The 18,990-nt window shown below is 44.3% G+C and overlaps 1 protein-coding gene across 1 annotated transcript in view; it reads left to right on the top strand.

Moving 5' to 3' along the window:
• CTNND2 (catenin delta 2) overlaps positions 1-12,838 on the top strand; it is a 934,064-nt gene extending 921,226 nt beyond the window's left edge. The window contains exons 22-23 of the mRNA XM_063085434.1: positions 2,855-2,928; positions 12,100-12,838. Of these exons, the coding sequence (XP_062941504.1) occupies positions 2,855-2,928; positions 12,100-12,360 (335 nt within the window). The 3' untranslated portion in view covers positions 12,361-12,838. The remainder of the gene's footprint in view (positions 1-2,854; positions 2,929-12,099) is intronic.
• Positions 12,839-18,990: the final 6,152 nt, after the last annotated feature.

The raw sequence follows: 18,990 nt of genomic DNA, 5'->3' as shown, positions 1-18,990 counted from the left end.
AATCTCTGCTTACCTCCTAGATATTAAGATCCATCTAGGTTTTTATTCTGTGCTCCCCCTTGCCCTCTTTTTCTGGATTCATTTTCTAGGTTTGTGTGTGTGTGTGTGTGTGTGTGTGTGTGTGTGTGTGTGTGTGTGTGTGTGTGTGTGTGTGTGTGTGTGACCTGAGCGCACCGGCCATCCCTATGTAGGATCCGAACCCGCGGCGGGAGCGCTGCTGTGCTCCCAGCGCCGCACTCTCCCGAGTGCACCACAGGGTCGGCCCCATTTTCTAGTTTGAACGAAGTCTCTTAAAACCTCTTCTCTCTGTGTTTCTCTGCCACCGAGGAGCCCTCAGAAAGCCAAAGTCAGCTGTTCGTGCAGGCACGGTGGACTCTGACAGCTATTTCTTGAGGTTGTGGTTACCCAGGAGCGTCCCGTGTTCAGAAGCGCACTTGGGGGCAGGAGTGGGCTTGGGGGTGCGTGATCCCAGCAGCTACACGGCCTGACTTTTAAGTTCAGCAGGGGCTTCTGCCCTCCCGTCTAAGCTTCCGAAATGCCTTTTCGTCTAATGGTCTATTCCGTTTTTGTTAGTGTCTCTCTTAGGTCTTTTAAAGCTGTTCTAATGTTCAATATGTTGATTCAGTTGGAAATGGGAGTTTGGGGACCAATACAAAAAAAGAAAGTCATTTACTGTAAGTCTACTCTTAGCTCAGACATGCAGAGCAGAACATCTGTGAAGACCTCTGCTTCGTGTGTTTGCAAAGGTAGTTCAATGTCAACTGCAGTCTCCTTTGAAAAGGTAAGTGGGCCGAACAGTCAAGGAAAAAACTTCCAGAAGAAACATCTTTAGCTCAGAAGCCACAAACACAGCAGGAAGGGAAGGAAGACTATAATAGTATAAATATTCTACTCCCCCCCAAAATGCATTTTATTCTGAGCAACAACAACAACAAAAAAAACACACAAAATTTCATCTTGTCCTTGAGGCGACATCTGCCATGAGCAAATTATATATAGCTCTGAAGGCAGATTTATCTAAGGTTTCCTCATTCGTTTATTCATTCATTAATTCACTCAGCAAATAAAGCACTCACTCTGTGAGTGTCCACTCAGGCAGGCTCTGTCCCCGGCTCTGGGGAGATTTACAAGAACAGAGACAGGACAAACCATCCCTGTCCTCGTGGTGTTCTGCTCCAGTGGCCCAAGCCAGGCAGCACGCAAGGTAAACAATAGAACAAGTTCACCCCCAAGGTGATGTCACGTGGTGTTGAGGAGGGGGACAGAAGTAGGCAGAGTAATGAGGTAGAGGGTGCCCGAGAGAGGGGTTACTCTACCTAAAATGGTCCAGGAGTAGGGAGACATTTGAGCTGAAACCTCAACACTAACAAGGAGGCAGCCAGTGCAAAGTCTGTGGGGGACGAGTTCCAGGAAGAAAGATCAGTAGGTCCAGCCTCCCTAAGCCAACCCAGCTTGTCAGACTTGATCAAGGAAAGGCCAGCAGAGCTAGGGCTCCCTTAGCAAGAGAAGAGGGCTGAGAAATGCCGTGGAAGGTTAGGCAAGCACCAGATCACAGACTGCAATGGAGAGCTTGGGTTTCACCACGGTCTCCGTGGAAAGGGCTTTGGAGTCTTATGAACAGAGGGAGTGGTGTAATCCAATTAGTGTAACAAAGTGATCATTCTGGCTGTTGGCCCAACGAGTGGGACAGGGCAGGGTGGAAGTTGGACTGTCAAGGAGGACTCAGTAGCAGTGGTCCAGGAAAGTGATGGTGGTTTTCACAATAATACAGAGACAGGAATGAGGTGCATTCAACCAGAGGCTAACAGAGTGGTCTTTAAAATGGAAAATGGGCTCTCAGCCTTCACTTCCTGAACAGAACTTTCCAAGAGGAGTTTTACTGCACAGTTATTATATGCTTTTAGGTAATACCCATGGGAGGAGTGAACCTTGATAGGTTACACTGACCTTGTGTCTATGGTGGCCTTGTCTCTCAGAGAGAACAAGTGGGCTGTGATACTACTTCACTATCCCTTGGATACTGGAGGGAAAGGATAAGCCCATCTTACTTCTACAGTGTTTTATACTCCTGCTGACACTGGAAATACACAGTTTTCCAGAGCTTTCTTAAACCATGACCTGTCAGCAGCTACAGGGGAGTGGTGCCCCGTGCCCATCCTCTGGGCCTGCAGTGTGAAGCCTCAAGGGCTCCAGGTGAGGCAGTGGGACAACAGCCTTTACAGACCTTTGGAAGCTGCTGGCACTTGGAGGAGACCATCCTCCCTTCCCTTCAACTAGACCAGGTGGCCAGAAGACAGAGTGCGGACGCCTGTCTCTGCATCTAACAGGATCCAAGGCTGGAGCTTCCAGGTGCACAGGGGAAATTCAGGTGTGCTCCCTGCCCGTCCTCTGGGCCTTTGAGAAATGAACTGTCTGAAAGACGGTCAAGCACTTCTGTGAGCTCAAATTAGAAATTTTATTCTTGTCATTTTCCAACTAAAAACTAACCTGCTGATACAGACTCCTGCATGCTTCAGTGCAGGTGACAAGCTTTTATTATCCACCAGTTTTCACAAAAAAGAAGGCAATAAAACTTGCAAGATGACCATCTGTTTGCCGCACCTGCCCAGACCCAGTCTGCAACGTGAACATTATTGCAGAAGGCTGACATGCTGTCGGGATTTTATAGAATAACCGTTCTTTTCTTAATATCTGTAGGTACAATGAAGTACTCAGAGCCAAAGAGTCCCTTCTTCTTGGAATGGTCCATGAGAAACCAAGCTTTGTTTGGGCAAGAACTTGCCTCAATGACCATTATTCCTCACTTGAAATCTTGCTTTCTTTCCTCATATTTTTGTTTTCCTTTTCCTTTTAGCTCAAAACACTGGAATTTCAACTTTGTATAGGAATTCATATGGTGCACCCGCTGAAGACATCAAACATAACCAGGTAAATAAAGTGGACACAGCACATTTGTACAGACAGTGTCCAACTTATGGAGGTTCGACTTGAAGATTTTTTAACTTTACAATAGTGCAAAAGCGATACAAATTCAGTAGAACTTTTACTTCGAGTATTCATACAACCATCTGGTTTTCACTCTCAGTATTCAGTAGATTGCATGAGATATTCAGCACTTTATTATAAAATAGGCTTTGCGTTAGATGATTTTGCCCAACTGTAGGCTAACGTAGGTGTTCTTAGCACATTTAAGGGCTAGGCTCAACTATGACGTTTGGTAGGTTAAGTGTATTAAACGCATTTTTGACTTCGATATTTTCAATTTAATGCTGGGTTTATCAGGATGCAATCCCATCATAAATCAAGGAGCATCTGTATTCATTTTTCCGCTCAACCTCTATGAAATAACCTGGAATTGAAAAATATATATAAACTTTTGTCTAGTGTACATAAAGAACTGAAAAAGCAAATAATGTTCCCTGACGTCCTCCCCTTCCGCCTGTCATGGGTGCACGTCGGTGGTGTGGTGGCAGTCAACAGAAGAGCCTCAAATCGAAAACCAGCCTTTGATTTCACTGTAATCTCACACTTGATCTGCTGGGAGAAAGCAAGTTTTCTACTGTGGTGCAAGATGAAAAGAAAGCCCCACATAGACAAGTGTAAGGTGCAGTTATTAAACAGGAATTGTCCAATTACTGGACATAGATCGAGTAGTATGTCTAACCCAGCCAATTCGTCATACAGCGCTTCCTCCTTGTCTGTATTTCGCTTTTCATGGTTTCAGTAACTCGTGATCAACTGTGGTGTGAAAATATTAAATGAAAAGTTCCAGACATAAGCAATTCATCAGTACTCAATTGCAAGCCATTCTGAGTAACATGGTGAAATCTCATGCTTTCCTGCTCTGTCCTACCCAGGACGTGAATCATTCCTTTATGCAGTGCATCCGTGCTGTACACACCCTCTGCCCATTTAGTCACTGAGTAGCCATCTCAGTCATCAGATCAGCAGTCACAGTATCACAGTGTTCATGTTCAAGTGACCCCATTTTACTTAATAATGGCCCCAAAGCACTGGAGTGGTGATGCTGGCATATTGTTATAATTTTCTATTTTATTGTTAGTTATTGTTGTTAATCCCTTACTGTGCCTAATTTATAAATTAAACTTTACATAGGTAGAGTATGTACAGGAAAACACATAGTATATATAGGGTTTAGCACTATCCATTGTTCAGGTATCCACTGAGGGTCTTGGAATGTACCCCCTGAGGATAAGGGGGACCACTGTACATGATGGTTACCAATAAAATAGACACATCAAGTTCAATGTAAACAACTAAATAGAATGCAGTGTGCAGTTCCTTGCTGCTCCAAGTCTAGTTGTGGAAGCAGCAGCATCAGTATCACCTGGGAGCTTGTTAGAAAAGCGGGAGCGACTCTTCTCTGGCCCCTAACCTAACCCGTCCAAGACCTTCTGCAGCAGAGTTGCATTTTAACAAGATGCCCTGGTGATTTGTGAGCATGTTCAAGTTTGAAGAGCACTGAACGGTAGATACTGAAAGAAGCAATCTGAGTTTGTGTGTGTGTGTGTTTAGCAAATGTTCATTGAAGGCTTGTTTTCTCTGTGGGTCTGCAGGAACACAGAGGGAACTTCTCTCCCTCCCATGTGCGGGCATAACAGCAAGACTGACACTCTTCATAACTCTTTGCTACTCAGAATGGTTGCCAGTCCTGGCTTTTGCTGATGCATTCCATTTCTGCTATACTTTAGGGAAGTTGAGCTGAGATGATAAACCCAGAGCTGTTTGCTTAATCACAATAACCAGGTGAAAGGACACATGGAAGGAAATGTGTTGCTTGGGAACCATTTCTTGACAACCAGCAGAGCAGCATCTGTCTGCTTCTAACAGGTGGAAATGTCCTGTGTGAGACCATTTCCAACGGCAGGGCAGGGAGGACACACAAGCCCTCTCCTTGATTAAATTATTTCTTCTCTCATCAGCCATCCACAAGGGAAGTAGTAGTTGGTAAAGGAGTCGGCCTCTTGCCCTCAGCTTTTCAATCCCTGTGCAGCCTCTCTGGATGTCATCTGGTGTTGTTTGTGACCCTGGTGAGCATCCAGGCCCCACGGCCTGCCTGAGGCAGTGCTAGCATCTAATCAGCCTCCACTCAGTTCCAGTCTTTGCTGAAAGCAAAGAGGCCAATGAGTAAATCAATCAGGTCATGAGCACTAGACAGGAGATCACCAGGGTGGCCCCAACTATTCACATGCCGGCATGCCTGCCCAAACGTAAAGGAAAATAGAAACAAAATGTATTGGAAATGTCAACTCCATTTATGAAATAAACCATTTTTCTTAGAGCAAATATAGTAGTCCCCCCTTATTCTCATGGGATACATTACAAGACCCCCAGTGGATGCCTAAAGCTGCAGATAGTACCAAACCCTATCTACACTATGTATTTTCTTATGCATGCATATCTATGATAAGTTTAATTTATCAATTAGACACAGTAAGAGATTAACAACAGTAACTAACAATAAAATCGATCACTTATAACAATATGCTGTAATAAAAATTATGTGAATATTCTCTCTCTCTCTCTCTCTCTCTCTCTCTCTCTCTCTCTCTCTCTCTCTCTCAAAATACGTATCCTGTCCTGTACCATGGGTAAATGAAACTGCAGAAAGTGAAACCACAGACACAGGGGTCTGCTGTATCATGACATTCTGTAGGTGCAGTGAGCAAACTGTCTACAGCATTTAAAGATACTCGTCAGGATTTAATGGGACTCTGATTATGCATCCAAGAGTGTCATATTAGTCTTTAGTTTCCTCAGGTAGGGAAAAGCTCATCACGAGAATCCACTTACTCCACACTATCCTTCCTCTTCATGGAATCCCACTATTGCTGGCAATAAAAAAGCACCCCGGTGTGGCCCAGGGTCCTTGGCATCTCCCAGTGTGGCTGCAGTCACTTGCAGAAGACTGCCGGCTCTCTAGATTTAGAGGACAACCCATAATGGTTCTAAGGAGCAAATGCTTTTTACCTAAGCATATTCTGAGCATCTAAGCAAATTAGAATTAATGCGCTAAGGTGGTGTCCGTGCTGCGAGAATGAACACAACCTGGTGTAGTCTTTTTCCCAGCGTGCCCCAGAACGGACTTGACTCAACCTCAGAGTGAAGCGTCAAGGCCACGGCGTTTCAGGTGTGTGCTGCTGAAACCCACCCAGGATGAAGAGCAAACTCTGCACCTCCTGTCAGCACCAGGAAGACATTGCAGGCAGACCCCTGGCAGGGGCATCCTGTGGTCATAGCTCAGTGCCATTTGTTATTCCCTGAGTGGGGCCAGCAAAGGAAGTGGGCAAGTGGACTGTTCATCCTGTTCTAATATTAAGCAACATCTTCAAATGTTCACCAGAGTTTTTCTCCCCTAAAAAATTTCCAAGGAAATCATTATGACATTCCCATGAACTTGGAGAGAAAGTGTATTAGTCCATTTTCTGTTGCTTATAATAGAATACCTGAAACTAGGTATTTTATAAAGAAGTGAAATTTGTTTCTTACAGTTTTGGAGGCTGGGAAGTCCACGATTCAGGGGGTACATCTGGTGAGGGCCTTCTCTGGGGAGGAACTCTCTACAGGGCCCTATGAAGACCAGGGTATCACATGGTGAGCCTTTTAAAGCCATCAGATCCATGCCCATCACTCCATGAATGGATCAATCTATCCATGAGGGCACAGTCCTCACAATCTAATCACCTCTCCAACACCCCACCTTTCAAATTCCATAATCGGATTTCCCACCCCCTTAACACTTTTACAATGGGGGTCCAGTTTCCAATACATGAACTTTTAAGGAACACATTAAACCCAAAACAGAAGGGAATACAGCATTATACTTATATTGGACTATGTTGTTGGAATAAATCTTGTCTTACTTAGAGCTTCCCTCTTGGGGACACAATAAAGTAGGACTATCTGAACCACTGGAAAGAGGAGATGTTTTGGTTCTCTTACAGTTGGTTGGTTCTAGAGATGACCTTGTAAATGGCATCCATGATTTGGATTCTCTGGCCGTGTGGGCATGGCTGGCTATTGCAGATGAAATGCTTTCATTTTCAGAGCTTTCCTGGGTCAAAAATGACCTCAAAATTTCACGGCTTGAACAAATTAACCAGGAGGGATATCTGGGGTCCATTTAGTTTCAGTTTAAAGCTTGTCCTTTGCTGAGTGCTCTAGTTTTCTGGGTGTCTTAGTCACCAGCTGGGCCTCACGAGCTTTGCAGAAAAATCTGGACAGTGACTGACCTCAGAGAGTAAGGGATTGGCAAAGGGAAATGAGTTCCAGGTGGATCAATAGACAATGGGAGCTGAGAGCGAGACACCAGCTCCAGACGCTGGCCAGGCAGGGCAGGGTGCGCAGCAGCCAGGAGCAGGCATCTCTCAACTCCACAGGAAAGGAGCCCAGCTCAGCTGTACACTCCCCATGTGCCTACCTGCAACTCCAGTCACATTTCAGCAAACCCTGAACTTAAGGACTCCTAGAAGAAACAACCATTAGCATAAAATACAGCTTGTGATCTTTGATTTTTATGTCTGGGGTCAACGGGACACAGACACCATTTTGAGTTAACTACTTATACCCTACAGAAATTCTATTGAACCTCTACCAGTCCATCCCAAACTTATAAAAAGAAATATCATATTTAACTGTACATATCTATCTGGAAACCAGATTTTTATTCATAAACTAGAAACCAAAGGGTTTGCTGTTATGATGGCCAGTATTCAAATTATTACTGATGATAACAAAACCAGCATCTTGCTTTCCTTTTAGGTGTCCTCAGGCTGACTGTCAGGTGAGTAGGGCAGGTCTAATTGTCCCCAGAGATGAGGAAATTGGGATTCAAGGAGGATGAGATTGACCTGCAGTCACCCAGTTAGGAAGAGGCAAGGACTCAACCTGAATCTTCTGTCTTCTCATCCGTTCTTGGTCCTCAGATTAGAGCATGAGTCCGAATGCCCCAAAGGGCAGCTAAAACATGGATTGCTGGGCCCTGACCCCAGAGTTTCTGACTCAGTAGGTGTAGACTGTGGCCCCAATAATTTGAATTTCTAATGAGTTCCCAGGTGATGCTGCTGGTCTTGGGATTCCTCTATGAGAACCACTTATCCTTACCACCGGCCTCCTTCTTTTTTTATCAACACTCTGAGTCCTCAGCTTTCCTGGTGTGGAAAGGTTTGAAGCTCTGTAGTGGGCAGCTATTTCCCTTGTGTTCAAAATAAATCCAGGGTGCTGGCAAACTCCAGGAAGAATAAACATGGTGAAGTATTCTGTCATTGGGCTAGCACAGTTGGAAGGTCTCATGGCACCGTCCTTCATAATTAAATGTCCTACTATTGAGGAAAAAGTTCAGCAAGGATGACTTTTTGGGAACAGGAGCAACAGGACAGAGCACAAAGAGTGTGGGCCCCAGGAACCCCCACGTGAGCCAGCTGATTACATGGTCCCTTCCCAGAGACCACTGCCTTGTAGCAAGCAACAGCCTCAGGCTCCTCGGATGTTCCAGGGCTTCTTAGGACCACAACAGACCCCCAAATTCAGAAATCTCCACTGCTGTATAGGAACATCATTCTACTTCCTTCCTAGAAATCTGGTTTGTACAAACCATGCAATCTTTTTCAAATGCATTTATTTTTTAGCTCTTCTTTGGGAGTATTTATATTTGGGGCATTTCATCTGCCAAGTTTTGAACACTTCCAGACACTCCCTTAAAGGAAAGTATAAAATGCAGCTAATACTCCCCCCCGTGGGTGTGTTTCCCCAGCCGACAACCACACCACCAGACCAGGAAGCAAGTTCAGTCCCTCCAAACGTGCAGTGCCATCCCCGACCCATCCGAGGTAGTTCATTCACACACACTCTTAGAACTGGGGTGCTAACCCTTAGAAGTGGTTGACGTGGGGCTCTATGAATGATGCAGATGAACTGAAGAGGGTAAGTGACTCACATAGTAAGATTATGCCCAACCCCCAAACATCCACCAACCAGAGAGAACATGACAATGATAAAAATTTGAAACAGGTTGTACAAAAAGTGAAGCAGCAGCCGGTTTGGAGCAGAGCCACAAGCCTTGTGAACAACTTCCCCTGAAGACCTCCCTGTCACCTGCAGTGCCTCTTCTGGCCACCAAGACCGGGACGAAGAAGACACACCTTTTCTTGGTCTCCTTTGTCCACTGACCACCTTTCTTATCACAGAGCCTGGAGTCAACTCAGTGAGGACTGCCCTCTGAGGCTTGGCAACCTTGGCTCTGCTGGGACTGTGCTAGCGTGGGAGAGAAGACATGGGCTAGAGTTAGCCAGAAGTATGTTCAGATTCCAGCTTCACATCAGCACTAGCCATGACATCTTGGGGAAGTTTCTTAACTTTTCTAAGCTTTAGTTTCTTCATCTATAAAGTGGGAACTGGATGGATGGATGGATGGATGGATGGATGGATGGATGGATGGATGGATGGATGGATGGATGAGAAGGTAGATAGATACCCAATTTATTATTCGATAGACATGAACATATATGCATACATATACATTTGTGAACATTTGAGAATTAAACAAAGAAAAATTTGTCACATGTTGAATATGGTGGCAATTAAAATAGAAGAACAGTAAATTCTAGTTCCCTTCCTGTGCAATTTTTCTAAACCTCCCAACTCCAAGACTCTGTATGCTCTGCGCTTGGACAGTGCCACACATTATTGGAATGAAGAAGTTCAACTTCGCACCCAGCTCTTCAAAGAACAGCAAAGGGCACCCTTTGCACTTATTGATGCAGTCTGGTAGGCCTGGTCTTAGCAACACTTAATCACAGATGCCGCATACTAATTCCAAATGCCCCTCTCATCCCGAGGGTCTTAGACTAACAAAGATTCATGCTCTATGGACTTTTGCACTTTTGCAGGTAGACCGAAACCTCATTCATTCAGTCACCACTAACTAGAAGTGTGGGACACACTGGACAGCAGCTGTGATGAAGTTCACCACTTCTTTGAAGAACAGGTCGATTACTAGTGTAAATCAATTACATGTAAAAGAGAGCGTTTCACTTACTTGAAAGAAGAGTTATGTGCAGGCCATTAGAGCATTCATTTACACACAACGTGCTAATTACAAATCATTATCAATTAACTAAGACCAATTTCTAGAGAATGTTTCCGTGCCGAACCTTAGTTAAATTAATAGGGAATTACTGAATCCACTCAAAAGCGATCAACCTGTATTTCTCTAAGAGTGTTTTACAACTCACACCAGACCTCCTCCCCAATTAGTGCACATTAGCAGAGCTTTCTGCCTCCCTGTGTGCACTGGCTGTGGGGTCACCCTCACCCCACGCCTTGGGAGGTGCAGCTCACTTCAAGGGCAGGTGCTTGGAAAGGGACCCCAGAGGCAGGCAGAAGGGAAAGGGACAGCTCAACCTCCAGGTGCAAATGCTAATAGATATATTATCAGCCCAAGAACACTGTTTGCCTTACTGTCCCTAAAGCCAAGCACAGGAAACTTATTCTTGACTTCATGTCTCTCGAAGGCTCCTCTGATCCCTTGAGCACTTCTGGGCCCCTATAGCAGACAGTAACCTTCAGAGATGAGAGTGGAAACGGGGCGTATTGAGGTGGGTTGGGAACACCAGACAATTCTGAAGACCCTTCATCCCTAATCAAAGGCTTCATAATCCCACAGCACTCTTGAGTTCAGTCAATTCTCAGTTGCACCAAGTTAGAAAACATTTGGCCCTGCAGAGTGTAGACTATTTGGCATGTGTAGTGCCTAGTCTAAGGTGCCCGGTCACTTAAGCAGGTGTGGTGGACCAGCCCTAAGACAGGGAAGCCTCAGTCCCCAGCATACACACAGAGGTGGAAGACATATCGATGACAGACCTCTGCACTGACAGGAAGATGCCCACATGGCCCTCAGACCTTGTACATCTTCACTCTCCCCCTGAGATTGCAACACCTAAGTGTGATATGAAAAAATGCAGAAAAAAGGAAAATGAACTACTCGTTTTCTATAGCTTGTCTACACCTCTTTAATTAAAAAATATTATCTAAATTTGCTTTGCTGCAATAACCTTTTTACTATCTATATGTATTTCATAACATTAAAAAATTATCTATTAAAATGGTACGGGCCAGCCCCATGGCTCACTCAGGAGAGTGCGGCACGGGGAGCACCGAGGCCGCGGATTCGGATCCTATATAGGGATGGCTGGTGCGCTCACTGGTTGAGCGTGGTGCGGACAACACCGAGCCAAGGGTTGCGATCCCCTTACCGGTCGGGAAAAAAAAAAAATGGTACAACTGCTGTGGCAAACAGTTTGGCAGGTCCTCAAAAAGTTAAACACAGAATTACCATATGACTCACTGTGTACACACCCAAAAGAATCAAAAACAGGGATTCAGATACCAGTGCACCACTGTTCACTGCTGTGTCATTCATAATAGCCAAAAGGCAGAAACAACGCAAGTGTCTATCAGTGGATGAGCAGATAAACAAAATGTGGTCAGTCCATACAAGGGAGCACTCTTCAGCCTTGAAATGGAAGGAACTGCTGACCCACGCTGCAACGTGGATGAACTATGAAAACATTATGCTAGATGAAGAAAGCCAGACACAAAAGGACAAACACTGTGTGACTCCACTCATAAGAGGTCCCTAGAATAGTCAGATTCATAGAGACAGAAAATAGAATGGAGGCTGCCTTGTTTGGGGGTAGGGGGAACGAAGAGTTACATTTAGAAGGTACACAGTTTCTGTTTGGGATGATGAAAAAGTCGTGGAGATGCATGGGGGGTGAGGGCTGCCCAACACTGTGAATGTCCTTAATGCCACTGCACTGTACACTTCAAATGATTAAAATGGTCAGTTTTATGTTGTGTCTGTTTTACCACAATAATAATAAAGAAAAAGATTATGCAGAATGATAGCGGGTGGACCCAGAAGCCAGTGTCCAGAAGGAAAGGTAATGGCAGCAGGCAGTGGCTGGACAAGAGGTGTCACATGCACAAGCACCTGGTCGTGCCCAGCCCTCTCTGTGAAGGAGGGTGCAGGGTGGGTCCAGGCCACTGACTAACCACGTGGCTCTTCTTCCCATGCAGGTTTCAGCACAGCCAGTCCCACAGGAGCCCAGCAGAAAAGATTACGAGTCTTACCAGCCGTTTCAGAATTCCACAAGAAATTACGACGAGTCCTTCTTCGAGGACCAGGTCCACCACCGCCCCCCTGCCAGCGAGTACACCATGCACCTGGGCCTCAAGTCCACCGGCAACTACGTCGACTTCTACTCCGCCGCCCGTCCCTACAGTGAACTGAACTATGAAACGAGCCACTACCCAGCCTCCCCCGACTCCTGGGTGTGAGGAGCCAGGCCACCAGGCCACCAGGCGCTCTGGGAACAGTGCATGTGCATGCATACCACAAGACATTTCTTTTTTTTTTTTCCCCCCTGCAAATTTAGTTTGTTAAAGCCTGTTCCATAGGAAGGCTGTGATAACCAGTAAGAAAATATTAAGAGCTATTTTAGAAAGCTAAACGAATCGAACGTTAACTGGAAATCAATAGAAAGCTAAAGCAATCCTAAATGTGGCAGTGTGCGACACCTCTCTAGTTTGAGCTCTAGAATATAAAAAGTGCTTTATACTGAACGTGGCTGAAGGAAGGAGAGAGCAGATGGTGGGGTGGTGGGGCGTGAAGGTTATTGTTAAGCACAAGACACAGAATAGTTTACACACGTTTCGGGGGACGGCTTCTCACGCTTTGTTACTCTCTTCATCCGTTGTGACTCTAGGCTTCCAGTTGCATTGGGGTTCCTCTGTACAGCAAGACGTTTCTTGCCTTTTGTTAATGCATTGTTGTAAAGTATTTGATGTACATTACAGATTAAAGAAGAAAAGCGCGTTGTGTATATTACACCAATACCGCCGTGTTTCCTCATCTCTGGTTCTAAATATTGCTTCAATTTCAAACTTTTGAAAGATGTATGGATTTCCAGTTTTTCTTTTCTTTTCTTTCTCCCAGTATGTTTTAACAAAAAAAAAAGAAAGAAAGAAAGAAAGAAAAAAAGAAAAAAAAAACCCACAGGGGGAAAAAAAAGGAATATTTAGCAGTATTGTTCGTTCTGATATGTGAATTTGTTTGTGGCAACTAAGCAAGGCATTCAGCAGTTTCTGACAATTAACATACATCATTCCACACTCCTTGTCAACAAAGTGCTTTTTCACTGCCTAAAAATTTTAGATGTAGATATTTGAAATAGACTTTTTCATTTATACCAGTTTTCTTTATGATGATACAGTGTTAAAAGAAAATAAATTACGATTGATCTGTCATCCATATTTGCTAAGAATGTCTATTTCCAAGGACCTATCTTACAAAATACACATTCTTGCTTGTGTGTCTGTGCGTGTGTGGGTGTGCGTATGTCCACATACATATAAAATGGCCTGTGTGAGATTTTATTTTGGTAGAAGCTATTTCATTTGCTGTTCATCTTGTACAAACGTTGTTTTTGGTTTATAGTGTAAGTGTACATCGGTTTGTTCCTTTTGTACTGTATCTATTCCTCTGACCATCTAGTGACTCAGGATATTAGGCCAGTTGAAGTGAAGTTATAGGATTTTCACACATTCACACATTTTTGGATACCAACTCTTTCTATAGGTTCGTTTCCTCCCCCACTCTATGCCCTCAGAACACAGTAAACCATGGCCAACTCAATAATTTCACTTTGGGGCCAGTTACTTGAAGTATCCACAGACAATGTAAACTGCTCTGATTCCCCCAAACTTTTTTGTTCATGTGTCAGGGAGCAGTGGACAATTATGGGTTAGATTATTAAAATGGAACTTGAAGCTAATGTTAGACTAGTGGTTAACAGAGCTAAGAAATAAGACTAACCATTTAAAAGAACACGGGCTGTGGGTAAATTAGCTTTGCTCTTTAGATGCAAGTGACTGAGGCCAATAGGTGCCTAGTAAATGTTAACTGTTCTTGGAAATAAATAAATAAATAAATAAAAGAAATTGGCTGACATCTTCCTTTAAAACTTGCTCCCCTTCACTCTTCATAGTTTAATTCATCTCAAAGTCTAAAATCAATGGTTCTTTCTCCAAATTTAACAACGATCAAATACTTTATTCATGCATATTTTTGGAAATGGAAAGTGATTTTCCAGAATAGAGCAGGAGACAGAAATTTACATGTGAATTTTCCTACAGATTACATGTAAGTTGGATCTTGCTGTATTGTTTACCACAGGACTCCATGCTTCTGGGTTGCCTTACAGGAACGTTCCAGCCCCTCTAGAGAGAAATAAATACGGAGCATTGAGGGGAGGGTTCCAGTTTCATCTGTGTCGTAGAATGAAATAGTGAAGTTCACTGAGGTGAAGAGTGTGGTATAGACATGATCTACTGATAACCTAATAGCTGGTTTTACCTCTCCAGAAGGAAACAATAGGACTCGTGCCCTGGTCTGAGTTGGGCTGGGGGAAATTAATGCATGTGCAGAGGAAGTCTTTCTCCTAGCAGGAATTTTCTATTTTCTTTATGATTTGTAGTCTCAATGCATGCCCTACATTTACGGCCCTTGAAGATGAAGGATGTCTTTGCTTCCCATGATTCTTTGAGGACACGTTGTGCCAGGCTGTGATTAGCTAATTCAGCTAGGAGCCTATGGCATCAGAGTTAGAAGTAGGAAGAGAAAATTAACTGTGTTCCTGATTACTTAAGTCAATCCTTTTTACCTTTTCAAATACACACACAGAACAGAGATGTAGAAAGACACAAAGAGATAGATGGATAGATGGTAGATGACTGATTGATATAGAGAGATGACTGATAGAGAGCTGATAGATAGATAATAGATTGATAGAAAAATGAAAGATACATGATAGATAGATAGAGTTTTACCTGAACTTTGAAATGTCCTGAAGCCCCCACAGGCTCCTTTGACAAAGAAGCTTGGTCAGCTGGTGACTTATTATTTATAACATAGATGTACTGGATAAAGCCCCAAGTGGCAAGAAATCTTTGTTTGTTTTCGTTGTCATTGTGCTGAAGTGACCAAGTAAGACCCATCTCCTCCAGTGGCTCCCTCTTGGGTCTACAAGAGCTTGCAGACCCTAGGTTGGCCTACTGAGATAGGAATGGCATTCTTCAGAAGAAAAGGGAAAACAGACTAGGAAATTTCTTTTTCCATTCAGTCCTTACAGTAGATCATAAATATAAATATACCCAATGCACTTAATAAGATGTAAAATCCAGACACTATTATGAAACCCAGACCCATTTTTGTTTTTACTTAATAGTGTTATCACCAGGGACTGGTTAAGGAACACTTAAACTATACCAGTATGAATAATATTAACATTTAAAAAGAAAATATTTTAAAACTGATTTAATTTTAATACTACACATTAATGCCCACATTCTCATTAACAATTATGGGTTAGACAATAAAGTATCAGGTTTATAAGAATTAGAATGACACAAGATGTCACATCATACTTGGCATTAACCTAGGTGAAGGTTAACCAGTGATGAGATGATCTATTTCATAGTAATAAGGCACATTATGGAAATCTGTAAAAAAAAAAAAAAAAAAAATAGGCAGTATTTAAACTCAGTAGAAAACAAAAAACAAAACTCCCAAAACTCAATATATTTGTCTGTAAGGTTTCCCTTGCTTCAGCTCTTCTTTAGTCCCTAACCCTGTCCCTTGGACTTGAGCAGTGCTGTTTGGCTGTCTGCAGCATGCCATTCACACGGCAGTGGGGAAAAGATCGTGACTGCTGGATGAGGAAACGCGAGCTCCAGAAGTCTCCCGCTAGGCTGCCAAGGTCTCGCCCACCACGTGGGACAGGTCCACATGCCACGGCTCATCCCCCTTCCAATGGCAGGAGAAGAAAGTCCGCGGCCATTTGCTTCATGAAAACCTAACCTCACGGGCCTGACCTTTATCTCCAGACTGAAGAGTCTCTCTGGAACCCCTGTCTCACAGAGGGGAAAAAATAAGCCATCAGGGAAACGCACGGTGTGTTAGCGACTGTCGCATAACAAGCCGGAGCTGCTAACCCGCTGCAGGATGTTCTGCTGCCATGATTCTTGTTCGGCCCAGCTTCTCTCCTCAGCACCTGAACATTTCATTTCTCAGCAGTGATCAGGACAACATTACATCTGAAACTCATGCAACCATCTAATCAAGACCAAAGGGATGTCCATCCTCTCATCAACCAAGTAACCCTTCCTGGGGCTCTAAAATCCCCAAATCTCTAATCTAAAGCCATGAGATATTTCAGAACTTGCTTGCCGGCAAACTTGACCCAAACTGACTTGAAGCTATTAATGGTGTTTATTTATCACACCTAGTGTGACCACTGAGCTGTTTCTCGCATACAGAGCATTCGGTAACCAGGTGCTCCTCAGACTCTGCTGGGCTGTTATACAATTTCTGTGCGTGTCCAAGTCACCATCTAAAATCCGAAAATTTCTGAGTTCAGTTTGCTCCAAGGGTTTCAATAAGTGAAAAGGCATACAAGTACCTAATAAAAAAAACTGGACCTGCGAGTTACTAAGTCCTCAAGTGAGGTTCGACTCTTAGAACTGTTTTCCTTCCCACCCTGTGCTTCTGTCCCTTTGGAGAGAGGGCAGTACGTCTCAGACCAGGATCTTCATTAAAGTGCGGTGGTCTCCGTTCCCTGGGGTGGGCTCTTTGGGCAAGAGAACCTTGTGCACAACACTTCATTGTAATGCAACGTACCATCTCGTAACCTGTAGAATTAAACAGCAAGGAGAACCTAGCCTGTGCTGGACAGCACTTGGCCTGACAAAGTAAAGAGACCAAGATCTTTGTTGCTTACAAACAACTAGAACACTCCCAGGCAGTAGACCCATGACTGCTCCATTCCAGAGAGAAGCCTTCTGGTCCAGTCCGTCGTGCAAATACCCAGTTCCGAACTGGCAAGGCAGCAACCTGACCCTCAGTCTCTTCATCAGTTCAATGATAAGTAACTTGTCTGCACCTGATATTTCCTCAGCCACAGAGGATGAAGGAGAAATCAAACCCACTCCTAACTCCCCAAGCACAGAAAACGGTGAACGTGGAGTTTTAAGTCAAGAGTTTGGGCCTCAGTAAGACAATCGAATTCCTAACATCAACTTCACCAATTAGCATTAGGCCACATTAGCATCAATCACATATTTTAAAAATTTTGCAATATTTGGTCATACGGTTTCTCAGTAAAATGAAGACAAAAGCCTTTGATGAAGTGCATGGTACTGTTTACCAAAACATGGGTGCATAACAAAGACACACCCTAGGGTGGTGCTGGTAGCAATCTGTCAGAGAAAATAGAAGCTACACGTACTGCTTGTTACACGGTTTCTCAGCCAAAGCCCTATTGACTTTTGGGGCTGAGTAATTCTTTGTTTGGGGGGCAGGGGTGAGATGCATTGTAGGATACTGTGCATTGTGGGATACTGATCTGCATCCCTCACCTCCACCCACTCGATGCCTGTAGCACTGACACCTGGAGCCGTGACAATCAACTCTCCAGATATTACCACCTGTCCCCTCGGGGGCAAAATTGGCCCTAATTGAAAACCAGTACTGTTTTGCAGTGCACAATGTGCCAGCCACAACTGAGCACCAGAAGGGAAAAAGTGGACTCCCAGCAGAACACAGTGCAAAGGAGGCAGTGTTTGGCTAGAACTTAAAGAACGAATAGGCTTCCAATGAGCAATAATGAGAGTGTTGCAGGAAAAAGAAACAAGAATGAAAAAGATACAGTAAACACAGAGAACGGACGGGAAAAATGTGCAACAAATTTCACTCTAAAATTAGGGACAGGACAAGGGTGGAGAAAAAGAGTCAGCTGGTGGCAAAGGGTGAGGCCCCTTGAAAGTCATATTTGGAAACACTGAGGAATTTTTACAGCATCTGTACAAAGATCTTTACTAAATCAGTTGGTCTCAAACTTTAGTACACACCAGAACTACCTGGAGCACATCACCTGGGCAGCTTGTTCAGACAGAGACTTTCTGAGTGGGTGGGGCTGGGACTGGCCAGGAATGTGCATTTCTAACAGGTTCCCAAGTGAAGCTTGTGGCTTATCTGGGGCCCACACTTTGAGAACCACCGGTCTAGAGAGAGATCACTTATGAGACCATTGCAATAATCTAGAACCTTGTTACTCAAAGGTAGCCCAGGGACCTGCAGCACCAGCATCATCAAGAGGCTTATTAGAAATGCAGAATACTGGGCCCCACGTCAGAATCTGCATTTTCACCAGATCTCCAGGTGATTCTTAGGAACATTAGTTTGACAACATGATCTAGAAAACGCATAAAAGTCTGTGCTAGAAGAATGGTGGGTAAAACAAACTAAACTAATGTGAAATACTCATGTTGTAGATGTAAAATTAGTAGCTCTTGCCTGCCACTTGGTGAGTGATGGAGGCACCTGAAGAGCCCTCTGGGATGTGAACCTGGGTGACCAGAAGCCCAGCAGTGGAAAGCCCATTCCCAAGAAGAATGAAGGACCTTTCCAGCAAGGAAAATCCACCCCATTTTGGACAGGCAAAGTTACTGATGCTGATGATAAAGCCAGGGAGAATGTCACAGTGGGCAGTTGCAAATGCATCTGGGACTCTGAACTACAGCTGTAGAGTTGGGCATCATCTCTTCAGGGTGGAGGGGTGAAAAGCGGGCATGGGTAGAGCCACCATGAAAAAGAGGATATAGAGAGAAGAGAGCCCCGGGATGGTGAAGGCCCGTGAGGAAGCCGCGTGATGCAGAAAAGGAGACTGAGGGGGAGAGCCAAGTAGAGTGGGGGAGGGGACAGCGGGACCCGTGTGCTATTGTCAAAACCGGGGGAGGACAGTTTCATGTAGAGAAAGTAGCGAATGGGTCCACTGCGAGCACAGAGGATGGCCCAAGGAAGAGGGTTCAGAAGAAGCCTTTGAACGTGGTCATTTGCAGGCCATGCAGGAC

The sequence above is a fragment of the Cynocephalus volans genome, chromosome 2 (genome assembly GCF_027409185.1).
Source record: "Cynocephalus volans isolate mCynVol1 chromosome 2, mCynVol1.pri, whole genome shotgun sequence".
NCBI classification, from domain to species: Eukaryota; Metazoa; Chordata; class Mammalia; order Dermoptera; family Cynocephalidae; genus Cynocephalus; species Cynocephalus volans.
Note: the sequence above shows the minus strand (reverse complement) of the source record. Positions and strands in the feature narration are given on the sequence as shown.